The sequence below is a fragment of the Coregonus lavaretus genome (assembly GCF_964263955.1).
Source record: "Coregonus lavaretus genome assembly, chromosome: 23".
NCBI lineage: Eukaryota > Metazoa > Chordata > Actinopteri > Salmoniformes > Salmonidae > Coregonus > Coregonus lavaretus.
Genome location: NC_140010.1, coordinates 4,371,235 through 4,396,194, shown reverse-complemented (window position 1 = coordinate 4,396,194; position 24,960 = coordinate 4,371,235). Strand labels below are relative to the sequence as shown.

Sequence of the window (24,960 nt, the reverse complement as noted above, 5' to 3'; positions counted from 1 at the left end):
AATTGGTATATTTGAGTTTAACCACAATATTTGTTGCATTATTTGTTCTGTCGTTTCTGGAGGATTAAATTGAAATTGCAACCAACTTTCTATGGCTTGTTTTAGAAATAGTGATATTTGGGAGATGATTTCCTTTTCAAATAACTGAAAGTGAGAGGTTGTAATCTGAATAAAGGGAAAAAGGCCATTCTTGAACATGGGTGAGACAATCTTACTAATTTGCTAGAGAACTAGTTCGGATTTTGTATGGGCGGCAGGTAGTTTAGTGGTTAAGAGCGTTGTGCCAGTAACCGAAAGGTCGCTGGTTCTAATCTCCGAGCCGACTAGGTGAAAAATCTGTCGATGTGCCCTTGAGCAAGGCACTTAACCCAAATTGCTCCTGTAAGTCGCTCTGGATAAGAGCGTCTGCAAAATGTAAATGTATGACTGAAGCTTTTAGTGATAGGTCTAATGCTTTAATATTGAATAATTTCTGTCCTCCGAATTCATATTCATTATATAAATAGGCCCGTTTAATTTTGTCTGGCTTGCCGTTCCAAATAAAATGGAATCTTTTTTTCTCATGTCATTATAACAATGGGATATGTATTCCGAGTATATCCACATCACAATCAGACCATCTTATTGGTAAACTACATGGTAATGAAAAAATTGTATATTTAAGTGATCCAATACATAATATAGTACATTTATCATAATTTGGTTGTAATCCAGAAAGGTTAGAAAATGTATCTAGATCCTTATGAGGCTGTGGAGGGATTCATGTTATACAGAACGTCCTTTTGTTTTTGTGATCACAATCACGTGTTGACAGCCTTCATACAGAACATTTCCTCTCCATTGGATCACATGTGCTGCCAGGTTTTATCCAAGTACTGAATGTGCTCCTTAGCCTTCATCCTCAGCGCTGCGATGCTGGAGCTACGTTCCACTTCCTCATGCATAGGGTAGTTATCATTGAAGCTGGGGGGACACTGGTAGGGAGGCGGTGCCATTGACTGCGTGCTTTGCCTCCCCTGCATTCCTTGCACCATCCCCTGGTGCACCACGCCATGTACTGGGGGGCTGTTGAGGAAGCTGTGGGAGTGGGAGGGGTAGGAAGGCTGAAGGTGAGGGCCCTGCCCTGGGGCCCTGTAGCCGGGGATAGTGTGCATGGGGGTGGCACTGGACATGGGCGAGGCCAGCCAGGGGTCCAGGGGTAATGGGTTGGACAGGGGCCCCATGTTGGAGGGCATGGGCGGTCGGTTGAAGGACAGCATGGAAGAGTCGTGTAGCTTCAAGGAGCTGGAGTCCATCTTCTCCTGACGTCTCCACTTAGCCCGACGGTTCTGGAACCACACCTGGACACGGACAGAGAAGATACAGTCGTATTAGTCTCCACGGTAACAAGATTACACTTTGACTCAGTTATTTTCACTTGAAAATGTATGCCAAACAAAGTTTAACAAACCATACAACTCTACAGTGCCTTCAGAAAGTATCCATACCCCTTGACTTATTCCACATTTTGTTGTGTTACAGCCTGAATTCAAAATTGATTAAATTGTATTTCTTCTCTCACCCATCTACACACAGCACCCTATAATGACAAAGTTATTATTTTTATTATTTTTATGTTTGCACATTTATTGAAAATGAAATATCTCATTCACATAAGTATTCACACCACTGAGTCAATACTTTGTAGAAGCACCGTTGGCAGCGATTACAGCTGTGAGTCTTTCTGGGTGTCACGAATGTCGGTGGAATGCGGTAGGCCAGAGTCAAGCACAGGACACAAAATGAGATGAAGAACCACTTTACTGAGTAGTAAAGAAATACAAGCAAAACCCTCCAAAACAACAAAGGAGGAGCAAAACCTGCTCACAAAATGACACTCGTACAATCAAATAAACATAGAAACATATAACATAGAGTGGCAGCAGCTTGTACTCCGGTGACGATGAATGCCGAAGCCTGCCCGAGCCAGAAGGAAGGGCAGTCTCGGCAGAATCCGTGACAGTACCCCCCCCCCCCCTCCCCCGACGTGCGGCTCCAGCCGTGCGTCGACACCGGCCTCGGGGACAGCCAGGAGGACGCGGTGTTGGGTTCCTAGCAGGATATCCCTCCTAGGAACCCAGCACCGCTCCTCCGGACCGTACCCCTCCCACTCCACGAGATACTGCAGGCCCCCCATCCGACGCCTCGAATCCAGGATGGAACGGACCGAGTACGCCGGTGCCCCCTCGATGTCCAGTGGGGGCGGAGGAACCTCCCATATCTCAGACTCCTGGAGTGGACGAGCTACCACCGGCCTGAGGAGAGACACATGAAACGAGGGGTTAATACGATAATTAATAGGAAGCTGTAACCTATAACATACCTCGTTCAATCTCCTCAGGACTTTAAATGGGCCCACAAACCACCTACCCAACTTCCGTCAGGGCAGGCGAAGGGGCAGATTTCGGGTCGAGAGCCAGACCCGGTCCCCCGGTGCATACACCGGGGCCTCACTGCGGTAGCGGTTGGCGCTCGCCTTCTGACGCCTGATGGCCCGCTGCAGGCGTTCATGTGTAGCGTCCCAGGTTTCCTGCGAGCGCCGAACCCACTCGTCCACAGCAGGTACCTCGATCTGGCTCTGATGCCAAGGTGCCAGGGCCGGCTGATAACCTAACACACACTGGAAAGGCGTAAGGTTAGTGGAGGAGTGGCGGTTGGAGTTTATAGACATCTCTGCCCAGGGTAGGAAAACCGACCACTCCCCTCACCGGTCCTGGCAATACGACCTCAGAAACCTACCCACCTCCTGGTTAATTCTCTCCACCTGCCCGTTACTCTCGGGGTGAAAACCTGAGGTAAGGCTAACCGAGATCCCCAACCGTTCCATGAACGCCCTCCAAACCCTTGAGGTGAACTGGGAACCCCGATCAGACACTATATCCTCAGGCACCCCGTAGTGCCGGAAGACGTGTGTAAAAAGGGCCTCAGCAGTTTGTAGGGCCGTAGGGAGTCCGGGCAGAGGAAGGAGGCGACAGGACTTAGAAAACCGATCCACAACGACCAGGATGGTTGTGCTCCCTCTTGAGGGAGGTGGATCAGTCATAAAATCCACCGATAGGTGGGACCACGGTTGTTGTGGAACGGGTAGGGGTTGTAATTTCCCTCTGGGCAGGTGTCTAGGTGCCTTACACTGAGCGCACACCGAGCAGGAGGAAACATAAACCCTCACGTCCTTGGCTAAGGTGGGCCACCAGTACTTCCCACTAAGACAGGTCACTGTATGACCGATGCCAGGGTGACCAGAGGAGGGTGACGTGTGAGCCCAATAGATCAAACGATCACGGACCTCCAGCGGTACGTACTTACGACCCTCTGGACACTGGGGAGGAGAGGGTTCGCTACGTAACGCCCGCTCGATGTCCGCGTCAACCTCCCACACCACCGGTGCGACCAGAAACGACGCCGGAAGTATGGGAGTGGGCTCCACGGAACTCTCCTCCGTGTCATACAGTCGGGACAGAGCATCTGCCTTAGCATTCTGGGAGCCCGGCCTGTAAGAAAGGGTGAAAACAAAATGGGTTAGAAACATGGACCACCTTGCCTGGCGAGGGTTTAACCTCTTCGCCGCTCGGATGTACTCCAGATTGTGGTGGTCAGTCAAAATGAGAAAAGGGTGTTTAGCCCCCTCAAGCCAATGTCTCCACGCTTTCAGGGCTTTGACCACCGCCAACAACTCCCGGTCCCCCACATCATAGTTGCGCTCCGCCGGGCTGAGCTTCTTCGAAAAGAAAGCACAGGGGTGGAGCTTGGGTGGCGTGCCCGAGCGCTGAGAAAGTACAGCGCCTATCCCAGCCTCGGATGCGTCCACCTCAACCGTGAAGGCCAAGGAGGGATCCGGATGAGCCAGCACTGGAGCCGAGGTAAACAGGTCCTTCAGGCGACTAAAAGCCCTGTCCGCCTCAGCTGACCACCACAGATGCACCAGTCCCCCCTTCAGCAACGAGGTAATGGGAGGCGCTACCTGACCAAAGCCCCGGATAAACCTCCGGTAGTAGTTGGCAAACCCCAAGAAACGCTGCACGTCCTTCACCGTGGTTGGATTCGCCCAATTACGCACGGCCGAAATGCGGTCACTCTCCATCCTCACCCCAGACGCGGACATGTGGTACCCTAGGAAGGAGATGGACTCCTGAAAGAACAGGCATTTCTCTGCCTTAGCATACAGGTCATGCTCCAACAGTCTTCCAAGCACTTTACGCACCAGGGACACATGCTTGGCCCTTGTAGTGGAGTATATAAGTATGTCATCAATATACACCACTACCCCTTGTCCGTGCAGGTCCCTGAAAATCTCATCCACAAATGATTGGAAGACTGATGGAGCATGCATTAACCCGTATGGCATGACAAGATACTCATAATGTCCAGAGGTGGTACTAAATGCCGTCTTCCACTCATCTCCCTCCCAGATACGCACTAGGTTGTACACGCTCCTGAGATCCAATTTTGTGAAGAAGCATGCCCCGTGCAATGATTCCGTCATACTAGCTATCAGGGGTAATGGATAGCTGTACTTGATGGTAATCTGATTTAAGCCACGGTAATCAATGCACGGGCGTAAACCACCATCCTTCTTCTTAACAAAAAATAAACTAGAGGAGACAGGTGAAGTGGATGGCAGAATGTATCCCTGTCTCAGAGACTCTGTGACATGTCTCCATAGCCGCCCTCTCCTCCTGAGACAAAGGATACACGTGACTCCGGGGAAGTGCAGCTCCTACCTGGAGATTTATCGCACAATCCCCCGGACGATGGGGTGGTAATTTAGTCGCCCTCTTTTTACTGAAGGCGATAGCCAAATCGGCATACTCAGATGGAATGTGCATGGTGGAAACCTGGTTTTGACTTTCCACCGTAGCTGCCCCCAAGGAAACTCCTACATACCTCCCTGAACACTGACCGGACCATCCCTTGAGAGCCCTCTGTTGCCATGAAATCGTGGGGTCATGAATGGTTAACCAGGGAAGTCCCAACACCACAGGATACGCAGGAGAATCAATCAGATAGAGGCTAATCCTCTCCTCATGACCCCCTGCGTCCTCATAAGAAGTGGAGTGGTGACCTCCCTGATTATGCCTGACCCTAACGGGCGACTATCTAATGCATGCACAGGGAAAGGTTTATCAACAGACACAGTAGGAATCCCTAAACTACGAGCATACTGGCGATCAATAATATTCCCAGCCGCGCCTGAATCTACTGGCGCCTTATGCTGGGAATGGGGGGAAACTTCTGGAAAAACAATATCTATACACAAATTAGCAACAGGAGGCTCTGGGTGAGTCGGGTGCCTACTCAGCTGAGACGGTCGACCAGTGCCCTGCCTGCTGCCTCGACCTCCTGAGGATCCTCCCCAGCACCGACCAGCAGTGTGTCCTCTGCGGCCACAGTTGGTGCAGGGGACGGTCCCTCTCCCCGTCTCCCTAACCGCAGCACCTCCGAGCTCCATGGGGGTAGACTCGGAGGTGCTGGGGGATGGAATGGACGGCCCCCGATCAGAACGTCCGCGGGCTGCCAACAGGTTATCCAACCTGATGGACATGTCCACCAGTTGGTCCAGGGTGAGATCGGTGTCCCTGCAGGCCAGCTCCCGACGGACATCCTCCCTTAAGCTGCAGCGATAATAGTCGATCAGGGCGCTCTCATTCCATCCCGCGCTGGCTGCTAAAGTTCTGAATTCCAGCGCAAACTCCTGCGCGCTCCTCATCTCCTGTCGTAGGTGGAACAGACGTTCACCCGCCGCTCTCCCCTCTGGTGGATGATCGAATACCGCCCGGAAGCGGCGGGTGAAATCCTCGTAGCGGATAGTGCTTGCGTCTATTCCTCCCCACTCGGCGTTGGCCCATTCCAGCGCCTTCCCCGATAGACAGGAGATGAGGGCGGACACGCTCTCGTATCCCGAGGGCGCCGGGTGAATGGTGGCCAGGTAAAGCTTGACCTGGAGGAGAAATCCCTGGCACCCGGCAGGTGTTCCGTCATATGCCCTCGGGAGCGAGAGCCGAATCCCACTGGACCCAGATGGCGAAGCGGTGACCAGTGTTGTAGGTGGGTGAGTGGTTGGAGATGGTGACGGGATACCACCTTTCTCCCATCGTTCCATTGTCTGGAATACTCGTTCCATGGTGACCCCGAGAGTCTAAATCATTAATTCCTGACGTTGGACTCGTTCCTCCATCGTCTCGGTTACTCCGGCTGCTCCTGCTGACTCCATAGTGGTGCGTGTTTCTGTCACGAATGTCGGTGGAATGCGGTAGGCCAGAGTCAAGTGCAGGACACAGAATGAGATGAAGAACCACTTTACTGAGTAGTAAAGAAATACAAGCAAAACCCTCCAAAACAACAAAGGAGGAGCAAAACCCGCTCACAAAATGACACTCGTACAATCAAATAAACATAGAAACATATAACATAGAGTGGCAGCAGCTTGTACTCCGGTGACGACAAATACCGAAGCCTGCCCGAGCCAGAAGGAAGGGCAGTCTCGGCAGAATCCGTGACACTGGGTAAGTCTCTAAGAGCTTTCCACAACTGGATTGTGCAACATTTGCCCATTATTATTTTCAAAATTATTCAATGTCTGTCAAATTGGTTGTTGATCATTGCTAGACGACCATTTTCAGGTCTTGCCATAGATTTCCAAGTAGATTTAAGTCAAAACTGTAACTCGGCCACTCAGGAACATTCCCTGACTTCTAGGTAAGCAACTCCAGTGTAGATTGTAAGTTGCTCTGGATAAGAGCGTCTGCTAAATGACGAAAATGTAAATGTAAATGTAGATTTTAGGTCATTGTCCTGCCGAAAGGTGAAGTCATCTTCCAGTGTCTGGTGGAAAGCAGACTGAACCAGGTTTTCCTCTAGGATTTTGCTTAGCTCCATTTCATTATTTCTTTATCCTGAAAAACTCCCCAGTCCTTAACGATTACAAGCATACCCATAACATGATGCATACCCAACTCTTTTTACTGTCGTTTAGGTTAGTATTGTGGAATAACTAAAATGTTGTTGATCAATCCTCAATTTTCTCCTATCACAGCCATTAAACTCTGTCACTGTTTTAAAGTCACCTCCTGGTGAAATCCCTGAGCGGTTTCCTTCCTCTTCTGCAACTGAGTTAGGAAGGACGCCTGTATCTTTGTAGTGACTGGGTGTATTGATATATAATCCAAAGTGTAATGAATAACTTCACCATGCTCAAAGGGATATTCAACGTCTGCTTTTTTTTTTTTACCCATCTACCAATAGGTGTCCTTCTTTGCGAGGCATTGGAAAACCTCCCTGCTCTTTGTGGTTTAATCTGTGTTTGAAATTATAATAATAATAATAATTCACTGCTCGACTGAGGGATCTTACAGATAATTGTATGTGTGGGGTAGAGAGATGAGGTAGTCATTCAAAAATGTCATGTTAAACACTATTATTTCACACAGAGTGAGTCCATGCAACTTATTATGTGACTTGTTAAGCACATTTTTACTCCTGAACTTATTTAGGCTTGCCATAACAAAGGGGTTGAATATATTGACTTAAGATATTTCAGCTTTTCGTTCAGCTAAACATTTCTAAAAACATAATTCCACTTTAACATTATGGGGTATTGTGTTTAGGCCAGTGACAAAACATCTAAATTTAATCCATTTTTAATTCAGGCTGTAACACAACAAAATGTGGAAAAAGTCAATGGGTGTGAATACTTTCTGAAGGCACTGTATGCACAAGGGCTACATTTAACAATTTCCACAAAAAAATGTAAAAAAAAAAACAAATTTAGTGGAAGAACTGTGCAGATGGAAACTTTGGTGAGGGAATTATGGTAAAATCCCCCGTCAGGTTTTTATCAAATCAAATCAAATTTTATTTGTTGCATACACGTGTTTAGCAGATGTTATTGCGGGTGTAGCGAAATGCTTGTGCTTCTAGCTCCGACACTGCAGTAATATCTAACAAGTAATATCTAACAATTTCACAACCTATACCCAATACACACAAATCTAGTAAGGAATGGAATTTAAGAATATATACAGTGGGGAGAACAATTATTTGATACGCTGCCGATTTTGCAGGTTTTCCTACTTACAAAGCATGTAGAGGTCTGTAATTTTTATCATAGGTACACTTCAACCGTGAGAGACGGAATCTAAAACAAAAATCCAGAAAATCACATTGTATGATTTTTAAGTAATTAATTTGCATTTTATTGCATGACATAAGTATTTGATCACCTACCAACCAGTAAGAATACTGGCTCTCACAGACCTGTTAGTTTTTCTTTAAGAAGCCCTCCTGTTCTCCACTCATTACCTATATTAACTGCACCTGTTTGAACTCGTTACCTGTATAAAAGACACCTGTCCACACATTCAATCAAACAGACTCCAACCTCTCCACAATGGCCAAGACCCGAGAGCTGTGTAAGGACATCAGGGATAAAATTGTAGACCTAAACAAGGCTGGGATGGGCTACAGGACAATAGGCAAGCAGCTTGGTGAGAAGGCAACAACTGTTGGCGCAATTATTAGAAAATGGAAGAAGTTCAAGATTACGGTCAATCACCCTCGGTCTGGGCCCCCTGCAAGATCTCACCTCGTGGGGCATCAATGATCATGAGGAAGGTGAGGGATCAGCCCAGAACTACACAGCAGGACCTGGTCAATGACCTGAAGAGAGCTGGTACCACAGTCTCAAAGAAAACCATTAGTAACACACAACGCCGTCATGGATTAAAATCCTGCAGCGCACGCAAGGTCCCCCTGCTCAAGCCAGCGCATGTCCAGGCCCGTCTGAAGTTTGCCAATGACCATCTGGATGATCCAGAGGAGGAATGGGAGAAGGTCATGTGGTCTGATGAGCTAAAAATATAGCTTTTTGGTCTAAACTCCACTCACCGTGTTTGGAGGAAGAAGCAGGATGAGTACAACCCTAAGAACACCCTCCCAACCGTGAAGCATGGAGGTGGAAACATCATTCTTTGGGGATGCTTTTCTGCAAAGGGGACAGGACGACTGCACCGTATTGAGGGGAGGATGGATGGGGCCATGTATCGCAAGATCTTGGCCAACAACCTCCTTCCCTCAGTAAGAGCATTGAAGATGGTTCGTGGCTGGGTCTTCCAGCATGACAACGACCCGAAACACACAGCCAGGGCAACTAAGGAGTGGCTCCGTAAGAAGCATCTCAAGGTCCTGGAGTGGCCTAGCCAGTCTCCAGACCTGAACCCAATAGAAAATCTTTGGAGGGAGCTGAAAGTCTGTTTTACCCAGCGACAGCCCCGAAACCTGAAGGATCTGGAGAAGGTCTGTATGGAGGAGTGGGCCAAAATCCCTGCTGCAGTGTGTGCAAACCTGGTCAAGACCTACAGGAAACGTATGATCTCTGTAATTGCAAACAAAGGTTTCTGTACCAAATATTAAGTTCTGCTTTTCTGATGTATCAAATACTTATGTCATGCAATAAAATTCAAATTAATTACTTAAAAATCATACAATGTGATTTTCTGGATTTTTGTTTTAGATTCTGTCTCTCACGGTTGAAGTGTACCTATGATAAAAATTACAGACCTCTACATGCTTTGTAAGTAGGAAAACCTGCAAAATCGGCAGTGTATCAAATACTTGTTCTCCCCACTGTACATATACAGTTGAAGTCGGAAGTTTACATACACTTAGGTTGGAGCAGGGGTGGTGTGTTCATTAGGGCGATATGGGCGACGCACTGCCAAACGGGAAAAGGAAGGGATTTTTTTTCTAATCAATTATATCACGGCAACAGTAGTTATCAGTGTTCTAATCTAGACGTCTGATCTGCCACTAAATGTCCAATCAGGCTAAAGTCGTGCTTCAAATGGCCCCGCCCCTTTTGGGGCGATTTCAGTCAGGTTGAAAATCGCCCAAGAAGTCTCTCATAGACTCTCATGTAAAATCTTTTTTTTTCAAATATCAGAGCTTTCAATACAATCTCTATGGGTTCCGGGAGGGCTTGCACTTACGCGCTTTCGTCATACGTAACATAACCATGAACGTAACTAAGAAAAGAGCGGGTAGCAGCGTCAATCAATTCACGTACTACTGTCAAGATGGCTAGCGTTCAGTGCAACTCGATTGTCTCTTTGAAAGAAGTTCCTTTTTGTCGGCGAACAAATCAAGATAAATTGGCAACGAAACAATTAGGACCTCCCAGACCAAATTTAATAATTCAACAGGTTTCTACTAAAGGGGGAAAGTCCTACACCAGAGGATTTTCCAAAAATTGGTACGAACGAAAAACCTGGCTAGCAGGCTGCGATGTAGCTAATGCAGTCTTCTGCTACCCCTGCTTACTCTTTCACCCTGAAGGCGGCACGGCAGACAGCACCACTTGGACAGCGACTGGTGTAACGGACATGCACCATTTTTCAGAAAAGATTAAGAAACATGAGCTGTCAAAGTCCCACATGGATAGCTGTTTGAGATTGTCTGCTTTGGGGAGAGTGAACATTGCCACTCAACTGGATGAGGGATACAGGCTAGCTGTCCGCCGCCACAACGATGAGGTTAGCAAGAACCGCCACATCCTCAGCCGGCTAATCCAGTGTGTGAAGTTTTGCGGAGTGTTTGAGTTAGCTTTGCGAGGCAAAGATGAAACTGAGGGTTCCACCAACCCTGGTATTTTTCTTGGACTTGTCAACTTTGTGGCACAATTAGATGAGGTGTTTTATGGAAATGCATATTGTTTATGCAGTGTTGAGGAATGTGAAAGAACACCCTTGATTATTTTTACTGTGATAACTTATTTTGCTTTTGTAAGCCAACACTTTTGAGATCAGTCAATAAATGCTTCTGGTATTGACTTATATGCTGCCCCTGTCTTCATGTTGTTGCTGGACATATCTTTTTTAAAATGTGTGTAGGTCACCTAAATCATCAGAAAAATTGCCCCCGCTGAGAATTTTTTCAGGAGCCGCCACTGGGTTGGAGTCATTCGAACTCGTATTTCAACCACTCCACAAATTTCTTGTTAACATGCTATAGTTTTGGCAAGTTGGTTAGGACATCTACTTTGTGCATGACACAAGTCATTTTTCCAACAATTGTTTACAGACAGATTATTTCACTTATAATTCACTGTATCATAATTCCAGTGGGTCAGAAATTTACATACACTAAGTTGACTGTGCCTTTAAACAGCTTGGAAAATTCCAGAAAATGATGTCATGGCTTTAGAAGCTTCTGATAGGCTAATTGACATCATTTGAGTCAATTGGAGGTGTATCTGTGGATGTATTTCAAGGTCTACCTTCTAACTCAGTGATTATTTGCTTGACATCAAGGTGAAAATCAAAAGAAATCAGCCAAGACCTCCGAAAAAAATGTGTAGACCTCCACAAGTCTGGTTCATCCTTGGGAGCAATTTCCAAACACCTGAAGATACCACGTTCATCTGTACAAACAATAGTACGCAAGTATAAACACCATGGGACCACGCAGCCGTCATACCGCTCAGGAAGGAGACACTTTGGTGCGAAAAGTGCAAATCAATCCCAGAACAACAGCAAAGGACCTTGTGAAGATGCTGGAGGAAACAGGTGCAAAAGTATCTATATCCACAGTAAAACAAGTCCTATATCGACATAACCTGAAAGGCCGCTCAGCAAGGAAGAAGCCACTGCTCCAAAACTGCCATAAAAAAGCCAGACTATGGTTTGCAACTGCACATGGGGACAAAGATCTGTCAAGGCGTCAGTGTAATGCGGTAGGCGAAGTCAGGCGCAGGACACAAAGCTAATCAAATGGCGTACTTTACTTGTCGGTAAAATGAATGAACAACAACCTCCACGCAGGGAGGGAACAAACCCGCACACTAACGACAGCCGAAACATGAACAAACACACACAACACACAGTGTGAGACAGAGGGTTAAATAGGGATGACATAACTACATGATGGGAAATAGGTGTGACCAATAAAGACAAAACAAGTCGAACATAGAAACATGGATCGGTAGCAGCTAGTACTCCGGTGACGACGAACGCCGAAGCCTGCCCGAGCAAGGAGGAGGGGCAGCCTCGGCTGAATCCGTGACAAGATCATACTTTTTGGAGAAATGTCCTCTGGTCTGATTAAATTAAAATAGAACTGTTTGGCCATAATGACCATCGTTATGTTTGGAGGAAAAAGGGGGTGCCTTGCAAGCCGAAGAACACCATCCCAACCGTGAACCACGGGGGTTGCAGCATCATGCTGTGGGGGTGCTTTGCTGCAGGAGGGACTGGTGCACTTCACAAAATAGATGCTATCATAAGGAAGGACAATTAAGTGCATATATTGAAGCAACATCTCAAGACATCAGTCAGGAAGTTAAAGCTTGGTCGCAAATGGGTCTTCCAAATGGACAATGACCCCAAGCATACTTCCAAAGTTGTGGCAAAATGGCTTAAGGACAACAAAGTCAAGGTATTGGAGTGGCCATTACAAAGCCCTGACCTCAATCCTATAGAACATTTATGGGCAGAACTGAAAAAGCGTGTGTGAGCAAGGAGGCCTACAAACCTGACTCAGTTACACCAGCTCTGTCAGGAGGAATGGGACAAAATTCACCCAACTTATTGTGGGAAGCTTGTGGAAGGCTACCCAAAATGTTTGACCCAAGTTAAACAATTTAAAGGCAATGCTAACAAATACTAATTGAGTGTATTTAAACGTCTGACCCACTGGGAATGTGATGAAAGAAATAAAAGCTTAAATAAATCATTCTCTCTACAATTATTCTGACATTTCACATTCTTAAAATAAAGTGGATATCCTAACTGACCTAAGACAGGGAATTCTTACTAGGATTAAATGTCAGGAATTGTGAAAAACTGAGTTTAAATGTATTTGGCTAAGGTGTATGTAAACTTCCGACATCAACTGTATGGACAAGCAATGACAGAGCGGCATGGACTAAGATACAGTAGAATATTATAGAATAGAATGCAGTATATACATATGAGATGAGTAGTGCAAGATATGTAAACATTATTAAAGTGACTAGTGTTCCATTTCTTAAAGTGGCCAGTGATTTCAATAGGCAGCAGCAGCCTCTAATGTGCTAATGATGGCTATTTAACAGTCTGATGGCCTTGAGATAGAAGCTGTTTTTTATTCTCTCGGTCCCAGCTTTGATGCACCTGTACTGACCTCGCCTTCTGCATGATAGCAGGGTGAACAGGCAGTGGCTGTTGTCCTTGATTATCTTTTTGGCCTTCCTGTGACATCGGGTGCTGTAGGTGTCTTGGAGGGCGGGTAGTTTAACCCCGGTAATGTGTTCGGCAGACCCCACTACCCTCTGGAGAGCCCTGCGGTTGCGGGCGGTGCAGTTGCCATATCAGGCGGTGATACAGCCCGACAGGATGCTCTCAATTGTGCATCTGTAAAAGTTTGTGAGGGTTTTAGGTGCCAAGACACATTTCTTCAGCCTCCTAAGGTTGAAGAGGCTCTGTTGCACCTTCTTCACCACACTGTCTGCGTGGGTGGACCATTTAAGTTTGTCAGTGATGTGTACGCCAAGGAACTTGAAGCTTTTCACCTTCTCCACTGCGGTCCCGTTGATGTGGATAGGGGGGTGCACCCTCTGCTGTTTCCTGAAGTACACAATCATCGCCTTTGTTTTGTTGACGTTGAGTGAGAGGTTATTTTCCTGGCACCACACTCCCAGAGCCCTCACCTCTTCCCTGTAGGTGGTCTCGTCATTGTTGGTAATCAAGCCTACTACTGTTGTGTCGTCTGCAAACTTGATGATTGAGTTGGAGGCGTGCTTGGCCACGCAGTCCTGGGTGAACAGTGAGTACAGGAGGGGGCTGAGCACGCACCCTTGTGGGGCCCTACTGTTGAGGATCAGCGAAGTGGAGATGTTGTTTCCTACCTTCACCACCTGGGGGCGGCCCGTCAGGAAGTCCAGGACCCAGTTGCGCAGGGCGGGGTTCAGACCCAGGGCCTCGAGCTTAATGATGAGCTTGGAGGGTTTTATGGTGTTGAATGCCGAGCTATAGTCAATGAACCGCATTCTTACATAGGTATTCCTCTTGTCCAGATGGGATAGGGCAGTGTGCAGTGTGATGGCGATTGCATCGTCTGTGGATCTATTGGGCCGGTAAGCAGCTTGAAGTGGGTCTAGGGTGACAGGTAAGGTAGAGGTGATATCTCTCAAAGCACTTCATGATGACAGAGGTGAGTGCAACGGGGCGATAGTCATTTAGTTCAGTTACCTTTGCTATGTGACAAGGTTTACCAAAAACTCTTAAATATCTGCTCCAAATTAATATGAAAAGATGTCTGCAGAAATAATGGGGTGTCAGCTATGACATGGCACCTTGAGTTTGAAAAATCTATTTTGGTTATTGAACTACACTAAGTGAAGAGGATTTACACATGGAATTACGGTAACGGAATTACATCATGGGACCCTGATCTGTATTACACAGAAATCCATAATTATATCCATTCTCCTCATGTTTCAGCAGTTAGGACATCACAATACAATACAGCACAGTAGAGCAGAGCAGAGTTCAGTAGGATTCAGTACAGTACAGTACAGTGGAGTAGAGTTCAGTACAGAAGAGTACAGTACATTAGAGTTCAGTACAGTAGAGTTCAGTACATTAGAGTACAGTACATTAGAGTTCATTACAGTTTAGTGGAGTTCAGTACAGTACAGTAGATCACAGTTCAGTACAGTAGCGTTCAGTACAGTACAGTAGAGTTTAAGTACAGTAAAGTACAGTAGAGTTCAGTACAGTAGAGTTCAGTACAGTAAAGTACAGTAGAGTTCAGTAGAGTAGAGTTCAGTACAGTTTAGTAGAGTTCAGTTTAGTAGAGTTCAGTACAGTAGAGTTCATTACAGTTTAGTAGAGTTCAGTACAGTACAGTACAGTACAGTATAGTACAGTACAGTTCAGTACAGTATATACAATATACTATACTTTACTGTACATTTTTTAAATGTACTGCACTGTACCTCTACTCACTGTACAGTATAGTGCTGTTCTGTCCTGTACTGTACTGTACTGTCCAAACTTGTGAAACATACAGTACCAGTTTGGACACACCTTCTACATTGTCGAATAATAGTGAAGACATCAAAACTATGAAATAACACATATGGAATCATGTAGTAACCAAAAAAGTATTACACAAATCAAAATATATTTTATATTTTAGATTCTTCGAAGTAGCCACCCTTTGCCTTGATGACAGCTTTGCACACTGTTGGCATTCTCTCAGCCAGCTTCATGAGGAATTCTTTTCCAACAGTCTTGAAAGGGTTCCCACATATGCTGAGCACTTGTTGGCTGCTTTTCCTTCACTGTGCGGTCCAACTCATCCCAAACCATCTCAATTGGGTTGAGGTCGGGGGATTGTGGAGGCCAGGTCATCTGATGCAGCACCATCACTCTCCTTCTTGGTCAAATAGCCCTTACACAGCCTGGAGGTGTGTTGGGTCATTATTGAAAAACATATGATACTCCCACTAAGCGCAAACCAGATGGGATGGCATATCGCTGCAGAATGCTGTGGTAGCCATGCTGGTTAAGTGTGCCTTGAATTCTAAATAAATCACAGACAGTGTCACCAGCAAAGCACCCCCACACCATCACACCTCCTCCTCCATGCTTCACGGTGGGAACCACACATGCGGAGATCATCCATTCACCTACTCTGCGTCTCACAAAGACACAGCGGTTGGAACCAAAAATCTGAAATTTGGACTCATCAGACCAAAGGACAGATTTCCACCGGTCTAATGTCCATTGCTCGTGTTTCTTGGCCCAAGCAAGTCTCTTCTTATTGGTGTCCTTTAGTAGTGGTTTCTTTGCAGCAATTCGACCATGAAGGCCTGATTCGCGCAGTCCCTTCTAAACAGTTGATGTTGAGATGTGTCTGTTACTTTTATTTGGGCTGCAATTTCTGAGGCTGGTAACTCTAATGATCTTATCCTCTGCAGCAGAGGTAATTCTAGGTCATCCTTTCCTGTGGCGGTCCTCATAAGAGCCAGTTTCATCATAGCACTTGATGGTTTTTGTGACTGCACTTGAAGAAACTTTCAAAGTTCTTGAAATTTTCCAGATTGACTGACATTCATGTCTTAAAGTAATGATGGACTGTAGTTTCTCTTTGCTTATTTGAGCTGTTCTTGCCATAATATGGACTTGGTCTTTCACAAAAGAGGGCTATCTTCTGTATACCACCCCTACCTTGTCACAACACAACTGATTGGCTCAAACGCATTAAGAAGGAAAGAAATTCCACAAATTAACTTTTAACAAGGCACACCTGTAAATTGAAATGTATTCCAGGTGACTACCTCATGAAGCTGTTTGAGAGACTGCCAAGGGTGTGCAAAGCTGTCATCAAGGCACATGGTGGCTACTTTGAAGAATCTCAAATATAAAATATATTTTGATTTGTTTAACACTTTTTTGGTTACTACATGATTCCATATGTGTTACTTCATAGTTTTGATGTCTTCACTATTATTGTACAATGTAGAAAATAGTTTTAAAAAATAAAGAAAAACCCTTGAATGTGTAGGTGTGGCCAAACCTTTGACTGGTACTCTACGTTTATGATAGGTTCGGATTTGGTCCAGTCCGGTCCGTCTGTGGACGTTAACATCAAGGCCAGCGTGGACTGACTATATTTCAACTACTTTTCAACGTCCAAGAACGTCCGGTGTCGGTCGGTACTCAGTGGGTGAGGATGCTGGTTAAAGTAAATGGAAAGAGAGGAGGCTCATGGGTAGGTGTCAATAAGAGCTGGGAGAGGTGACGTTAACTGGAGTGAGAGAGAAAGGCCCTAGTTTAAAAAATCCAGTAGAAGTTCCTATCAGATTTTGGAACCTATCCTATAGGATTTTATCAAAATGTAGCTGGTTGTCTTCAGCAGGTTGTCCTCCAACGAGTGATCTAAACAATATTTCCTGTTTCCTGTTTGGTTTTTGAGTTGTGTTCGTTTCAACAGCGCATACAACCTGATTTCCCCACTAATCAATATGAGTGATTAATTGCCACTTGTCAAAACAACATAATTTTTGGAGCATGTGCAGTTTATAATGAAGTAATATGATCAGATTGCTATTGTGGCACATGTATGTGTAGGTAGTACATTTTATGTTTAGGTTTTCAATATATCACAAACTGTTTATTGATTTGGACACTTGAAAACCGTGTTTTGACATTGGGCTATTTATCAATAGTTATTATCAACGGGAAGCAGCAACAGCATCATGTTCAACTAATGTTTTAGGAATATAGATGGAACTTAACATTACTTAATTAGGTAAAAACTGCTGAATGAGTCCAAAAACGTGATTCATTTATTTTGATGATCTACTAGAAATCATGAAAACAGGGTTGCCTATAATAAGGCACATATATATTTAGCGATAACAAACAACAACAAATATTTATCATCTGTGGTTTATCGTGGTGTCACGCCCTGACTCAGGGGACTTGTATTTGTTGAGTCAGGGTGTGTATTTTCTGTGTCGTGTTGTGCTATGTCGATTTTCTATGTTTAGATCTAGAATGTGTAGATCTATGTTGGCCTGTGTGGTTCCCAATCAGAGGCAGCTGTTGCTCGTTGTCTCTGATTGGGGACCCATACTTAGGCAGCCTTTTGGCACCTGTTAGTCGTGGGATCTTGTTCCGTGTATGTTGTGTTGTGTTGTGTTGTGTTGTGTTGTGTTGTGTTGTGTTGTGTTGTGTTGTGTTGTGTTGTGTTGTGTTGTGTTGTGTTGTGTTGTGTTGTGTTGTGTTGTGTTGTGTTGTGTTGTGTTGTGTTGTGTTGTGTTGTGTTGTGTTGTGTTGTGTTGTGTTGTGTTGGACTTCACGTTTCGTTTCATTTGTTATTTTGTCGTTGTGGTGTTTATTCTATATAAATAAACATGTACGCATTTCACGCTGCGCCTTGGTCCGTCCCGTCTGTATACGATCGTGACACGTGGTTTACACCCCCCTAGTAGGGTCCAGCCGTAGGGTACTCCCCTTACACCCCCCTAGTAGGGTCCAGCCGTAGGGTACTCCCCTTACACCCCCCTAATAGGGTCCAGCCGTAGGGTACTCCCCTTACTCCCCCCTAGTAGGGTCCAGCCGTAGGGTACTCCCCTTACACCCCCCTAGTAGGGTCCAGCCGTAGGGTACTCCCCTTACTCCCCCCTAGTAGGGTCCAGCCGTAGGGTACTCCCCTTACTCCCCCCTAGTAGGGTCCAGCCGTAGGGTACTCCCCTTACTCCCCCCTAGTAGGGTCCAGCCGTAGGGTACTCCCCTTACTCCCCCCTAGTAGGGTCCAGCCGTAGGGTACTCCCCTTACTCCCCCCTAGTAGGGTCCAGCCGTAGGGTACTCCCCTTACACCCCCCTAGTAGGGTCCAGCCGTAGGGTACTCCCCTTACTCCCCCCTAGTAGGGTCCAGCCGTAGGGTACTCCCCTTACACCCCCCTAGTAGGGTCCAGCCGTAGGGTACTCCCCTTACTCCCCCCTAGTAGGGTCCAGCCGTCCCCTTACTCCCCCCTAGTAGGGTCCAGCCGTAGGGTACTCCCCTTACTCCTATGTAATTAGCCTTACTTTGGCGTCATCCTAAACAAACTACCAACGTTTTCAGAAGCCTCACTTGTCGCTATTAGCATACTTGGCTGTCACAAAAACACATTATTTGCATGATACTTATTCTGCCACTAATTTTTTTACCCAACCTGCTAACACTGAAAGTAAAGATAGTAAAGCAGTCGCATTATACTTACGTCACTGTTTGTTTACCCCTAGATTCTTCACTGGTTAGCTGATGTTAGCTGGCTGGCTAGCGGGAGAAGTTAATCTCTATCTAATTGGCTTGTTTTAGATATGTCGCGTAACTACTTCCAGTCTGCCTACCCTTGAATGATCTCGGTATTTACAAAAGTTGTAAGTTGTTGGCGTGCCTATCTGTCCTTTCAAATTTAACTTGTCGGAGTCCAGCTGGGGAGACAAAATACCAAATGGCCCAAACCAAAGTAGCCTTTTTTTCCCAACTCATCCTCGATCCACCAGGACTGAGTCTTCTGAGAAAATTTCAGGAGTCACTGCCTCAGCTCATGTTGCCTCATCTAGGCCAGGAGATTTCCATGGTCAGCTCATGTTGCCTCATCTAGGCCAGGAGATTTCCCTGGTCAGCTCATGTTGCCTCATCTAGGCCAGGAGATTTCCCTGGTCAGCTCATGTTGCCTCATCTAGGCCAGGAGATTTCCCTGGTCAGGTCATATTGCCTCATCTAGGCCAGGAGATTTCCCTGGTCAGCTCATGTTGCCTCATCTTGGCCAGGAGATTTCCCTGGTCAGGTCATATTGCCTCATCTAGGCCAGGAGATTTCCCTGGTCAAGTTGATTCTTGTTGGTTTGCCTATATGTCCTTTCAACTTCAACTTGCCGGAAACCAGCTGGGGAGACAACCCTACCAAATGGCCCAAACCAAAGTAGAACTAGGTGATATCTACACCTACTTGGTGGAATTTCCAGGTTTGCATAAATATCCAAACGCTGAAGAATATTATAGCTGTTATTTGGACGGATACAGCTCACTAGTCCTTACTACAAGCTAAGTAGCAAGCTTTATGCAAAGCGACTTACCGGTGATGAAGTGCTTGGATACACATAAATGTAAGCAAGCATTTCACTGTAAAGTCTACACCAGTTGTATTCGGCGCATGTGATAAATACAAAATGTATTTGATTTGATCGAGTAACCAACGCTTTCCATCAGCATCATGGAGTAATAGCCTGAAACCATGAGGTTCATCTAACCTGGTCCTTGGGCAGTTTATGAAAATTAATTTGGTGGTGTTTTCTCCTACTATTGTTGAAACATAACAGCAAAACAACACAACAGCTTTTCGGCATCTTAAAAGCAGGGTTAGCTAGCTATTGAAGAAAGTCTGTTGGAATCGGCTCTTTTGCTGATAATCGTGACGTACATTCTATCTTCTTCTTCTTCTTCTTCTTCTTCTTCTTCTTCTTCTTCTTCTTCTATGGTATATTGGCGATTGCACAATTTAATGTGCATCCCGCCACCTACTGTGAGGGATGGAAACAGGATTCCCCACAAAAACTACCAAACGACGAAAAGAAAACTACCAAACTACCAAATGTTTTAAATAAACTAAATCAAACAACTTTACTGTTAAATAATAAACAGATCTGATCCCTACGCAGGGCGGGCCGTCGTCCGGCGCCAGTTCCCCTTGCAAGTCTTCAGATGTAAAATACTTAGGTCCCAAAAACCTTTATCAAAAAACAACCGGACCGACAGACTTTCTTATTTTTCTCCATTCGCCCAGCGGGTCAGATGCCGGGCACCAACCAGTAATTTCTCCAAAACTAAATACAAGTGTTGATATTAGTTGGCAGATGTCACGAATACAGCCGAGGCTGCCCCTCCTCCTTGCTCGGGCAGGCTTCGGCGATCGTCGTCACCGGAGTACTAGCTGCCACCGATCGATGTTTCTGTGTTACACTAGTCTTGTCTTTATTAATCACACCTGTTACTCATTATGCTTATATGTGTCCCTATAATTACCTCTGTTTTCCCTCCTGAGTTTGTGCGTGATTGTCCGTTGTCTTACGTCGTTTGGTGAGCTGTTGTTCTGCTCTTCCCTGCGTGGAGGGTTTGTTATGGTTTACTTTTGTTTAGTAAATCAATTAATTTTCTCAGTTCTGTGTCCTGCGCCTGATTCCGTTTCACCACTTCACCCAGACGTTGACAGCAGGGGTCTTTAGTCAACATTATTGTGTTTTGATACATTTCTGATACCTTTTAATACTTTTCTGGTAGATGTTTTCTAAGACCCCTTTTCCATCTGTTTATTCAGAAATCAAAGCATTTTCTTATGCCTCATTTTTAAGATGGAAAATAGATGTAAAATGTATCTATGCCTTTATTTTCCCAAAAATATAGACTCTTAGCTTTCATTTGACACCCAATTTGATATGCTGCTATGAACTTCACATTGGTGCTCATGGGATCCTTTTCGATGGAAATGCCCAGTGATCGCTCAGAAGTCTACACTACAATGTATTGTAATAGTAGTAAAAACAGTATTTGTAGTAGTAGTAGTAGTAGTAGTAGTAGTAGTAGTAGTAGTAGTAGTAGTAGTAGTAGTAGTAGTATCAGTAGCAGAGTAAACAGTAGAGGAGTCAGTAGCCTAGTATAAGTCAACAGGAATGTACACAATTATATCATTATTGGAGTGGGCAGTGTATTTATGTATTCAACCTTTACTGTATCATACCAGGAAAAGACCTTGAGGTAAAAAACAAAAAAAAACTATTTTGCTAGGGGGGCCTGGCTGTATGATGAGTGTGTAGTAGTAGTAGTAGTAGCAGTAATAATAATAATAATAATAATAATAATAATAATAATAATAATAATAATAGTAGTAGTAGTAGTAGTAGTAGTAGTAATAATAGTAGTAAAAATATTAATAGTAGTAGTAGTATTAGTAGTAGTAGTAGTAGGAGTAATAATAGTAGTAATAGTAGGAATAGTAGTAGTAGTAATAGTAATAGTAATAGCAATAGTAGTAGTAGTGGTATTAATAGTATTAATAGTATTAATAGTAGTAGTAGTGGTAATAATAGTAATAGTAATAGTAGTAGTAGTAGTAGTAGTAGTAGTAGTGCCTGTGCTAATTCTAGTCTAGTGATAGTAGACAGCAGGAGGCTACATACCTGGACAGTATTATTAGTGTATAGTGATATTAATAGTAGTACTTGATAGGCAGAGGCTTCAAGCAGTATAATTAGTACTCATTAATTGGTACTGGTAGTAGTAGTTAGCCAGAGGTGCCATACCTGTACGCGGACCTCTGGGAGGTTAACCTTCATGGCCAGTTCCTCTCTGCTGTAGACGTCAGGGTAATGGGACTTCTCGAAGGCCCGCTCCAGCTCATGGAGCTGGTAGGTGGTGAAGGTGGTGCGGTTACGCCGGTGCTTCTTCTTGGGGTGGTCTTCCTCTAGAGGCTCAGGTAACTTCCCCCTGTCGCTGTCCAACCCCTTCTGGAGGTCCCCGAGATGCCCATCACACTTATCACTGGAGAAAATACCTGACTCTGAAGGTAAACAGTAGAAAATGATTTTGTCATTAACCTTTTTGTTCATCCGGCAGTGCCAGTTCTGCTTACTGTACCAAATGTGGTCTTCCACATGGCTAACATTCCATGTTTGAAGAAAGGCCTCTCTTTAACATGGTTAGAAAGGTAGAGTATTCCCTTTGGTGTAAATGGTGTAAGGTATTGAATATGCTGTTCGATGCGAACAAGTGTATTTCAACACTAACGTGCTACTTAAGATACAGTTGAAGTCAGAAGTTTACATACACTTAGGTTGGAGTCATTAAAACTATTTTTCAACCACTCCACAAATGTCTTGTTAACAAACTATATTTTTGGCAAGTCGGTTATGACATCTACTTTGTGCGTGACAAAAGTAATTTTTCAAACAATTGTTTACAGACAGATTATTTCACGTATAATTCACTGTATCACAATTCCAGTGGGTCAGAAGTTTACATACACTAAATTGACTGTGCCTTTAAACAGCTTGGAAAATTCCAGAAAATGATGTCATGGCTTTAGAAGCTTCTGATAGGCTAATTGACATCATTTGAGTCAATTGGAGGTGTACCTGTGAATGTATTTCAAGGCCTATCTTCAAACTCAGTGCCTCTTTGCTTGACATCATGGGAAAATCAAAATAAATCAGCCAAGACCTCAGAAAAAAAATGGTAGACCTTCACTAGTCTGGTTCATCCTTGGGAGCAATTTCCAAATGCCTGAAGGTACCACGTTCATCTGTACAAACAATTGTACGCAAGTATAAACACCATGGGACCACGAAGCCGTCATACCGCTCAGGAAGGAGACGCGTTCTGTCTCCTAGAGATGAACGTACTTTGGTGCGAAAAGTGCAAATCAATCCCAGAACAACAGCAAAGGACATTGTGAAGATACTGGAGGAAACAGGTACAAAATTATCTATATCCACAGTAAAACAAGTCCTATATCGACATAACCTGAAAGGCCGCTCAGCAAGGAAGAAGCCACTGCTCCAAAACCGCCATAAAAAAGCCAGACTACGGTTTGCAACTGCATTTGGGGACAAAGGTCGTACTTTTTGGAGAAATGTCCTCTGGTTTGATGACACAAAAATAGAACTGTTTGGCCATAATGACCATCGTTATGTTTGGAGGAAAAAGGGGGACTTGCAAGCCGAACAACACCATCCCAACCATGGAGCACGGGGGTGGCAGCATCATGCTGTGGGGGTGCTTTGCTGCAGGAGGGACTGGTGCACTTCACAAAATAGATGCTATCATGAGGAAGGAAAATTATGTGGATATTTTGAAGTAACATCTCAAGACATCAGTCAGGAAGTTAAAGCTTGGTCGCAAATGGGTCTTCCAAATGGACAATGATCCCAAGCATACTTCCAAAGTTGTGGCAAAATGGCTTAAGGACAACAAAGTCAAGGTATTGGAGTGGCCATCACAAAGCCCTGACCTCAATCCTATAGAACATTTATGGGCAGAACTGAAAAAGCGTGTGCGAGCAAGGAGGCCTACAAACCTGACTCAGTTACACCAGCTCTGTCAGGAGTAATGGGCCAAAATTCACCCAACTTATTGTGGGAAGCTTGTAGAAGGCTTCCTGAAGTGTTTGACCCAAGTTAAACAATTTATGTAAACTTCTGACCCACTGGGAATGTGATGAAATAAATAAAAGCTGAAATAAATAATTATCTTTACTATTATTCTGACATTCCATATTCTTAAAATAAAGTGGTGATCCTAACTGACCTAAGACAGGGAATTTGTACCACTATTTTTACTGAGTTTAAATGTATTTGGCTAAGGTGTATGTAAACTTCCGACTTCAACTGTAGATATTGCAACAGAGCCTAAAGGCAATGCAAGCTGCACGCCTCTTCTCTCTCGGCGTGTGACGTCATATTGTCTTTCACTGCATTCCTCAGGCCAAGTAATCCCATGCGGACAGATGCCACCTGTTCAATCCGAGTGTCCACGTGTGCCCTGGGCTGGCCAGCTCTAATCTACACAAATACTTTACTTAGCTTCTCCATTCACCCAAGTACCAGATCTTATTTTCTAAGAAAACTGGGTGAGGTTGAAGCCCTACTTAACGTGGTTAATGGATGGTAGATCCCATCAGAGTTTGTTAATTAATTAATCCAATCAATTGAGATTATCATCAGATCATTGCCTTGGTAACAAGCGTGCGAGGGAGGCAGCAAAAGTGGTCTCCTTAATTCACTATGCTGTAATGTTACAGTGATAGATAATTGCTATGTCATGCCAGTATTGTTCTAGGAGAAATACTCATTACAACAAGTATAAAGGTAGAAATGTAAAGTCCAGCATTGTAGTTATGCTGTTCTAGTCTCTGAATCTTTGCCGAAAATGAGAACCTGAGCACAGTGTGCTTTCAAATGTCCCTGCCTTTCCTCCTGGATGAGGTTAGCACAGTGTGCTTTCAACTGTCCCTGGACCATGCCTTTCCTCCTGCATGAGGTCATTGAACATAAGTCATTGAATATGTGAATTAAATGATGTAATAAATGCAATCAATCAATTAAAACCAGTGTACTGACCCTGGAAGGCAGAGTGCTGTGTGCTGTCCCCCAGGCTGGCCAGGTTTCCGTAGGGGTCTGACTGGACCTGCTTCCCCTGGTGGTCCTCCAGGCACTCAGTGGCCACATTATGGACCCCCACTGGGGTCAGCAGGGGGTCCTGGTCCTTGCTGAAGCCCAAGATCACATCGATGCTGTGGACCCGGCCTCCTCCGCTAGACCCCCCTCCCTTCAGCATGTCATGGTAGTTGTCTGGTGACAGGCGGCCGTCGTCCACCATTCCCAAGGTATCCATTGA

The 24,960-nt window shown here is 45.0% G+C and overlaps 1 protein-coding gene across 1 annotated transcript; it reads right to left on the bottom strand.

Annotated features, from left to right (window-relative positions):
• Nucleotides 1-845: 845 nt before the first annotated feature.
• On the bottom strand, nucleotides 846-24,960 carry LOC311150776 (retinal homeobox protein Rx1-like; the record flags this gene model as incomplete). The annotated part of the gene is made up of 3 exons (XM_084188304.1): nucleotides 24,684-24,960; nucleotides 21,870-22,126; nucleotides 846-1,340 (listed from the first exon to the last, which is right to left on the bottom strand). The coding sequence occupies exons 1-3, from the start codon at nucleotides 24,955-24,957 to the stop codon at nucleotides 846-848; spliced, it is 1,026 nt and encodes a 341-aa protein (XP_084044430.1). The 5' UTR covers nucleotides 24,958-24,960.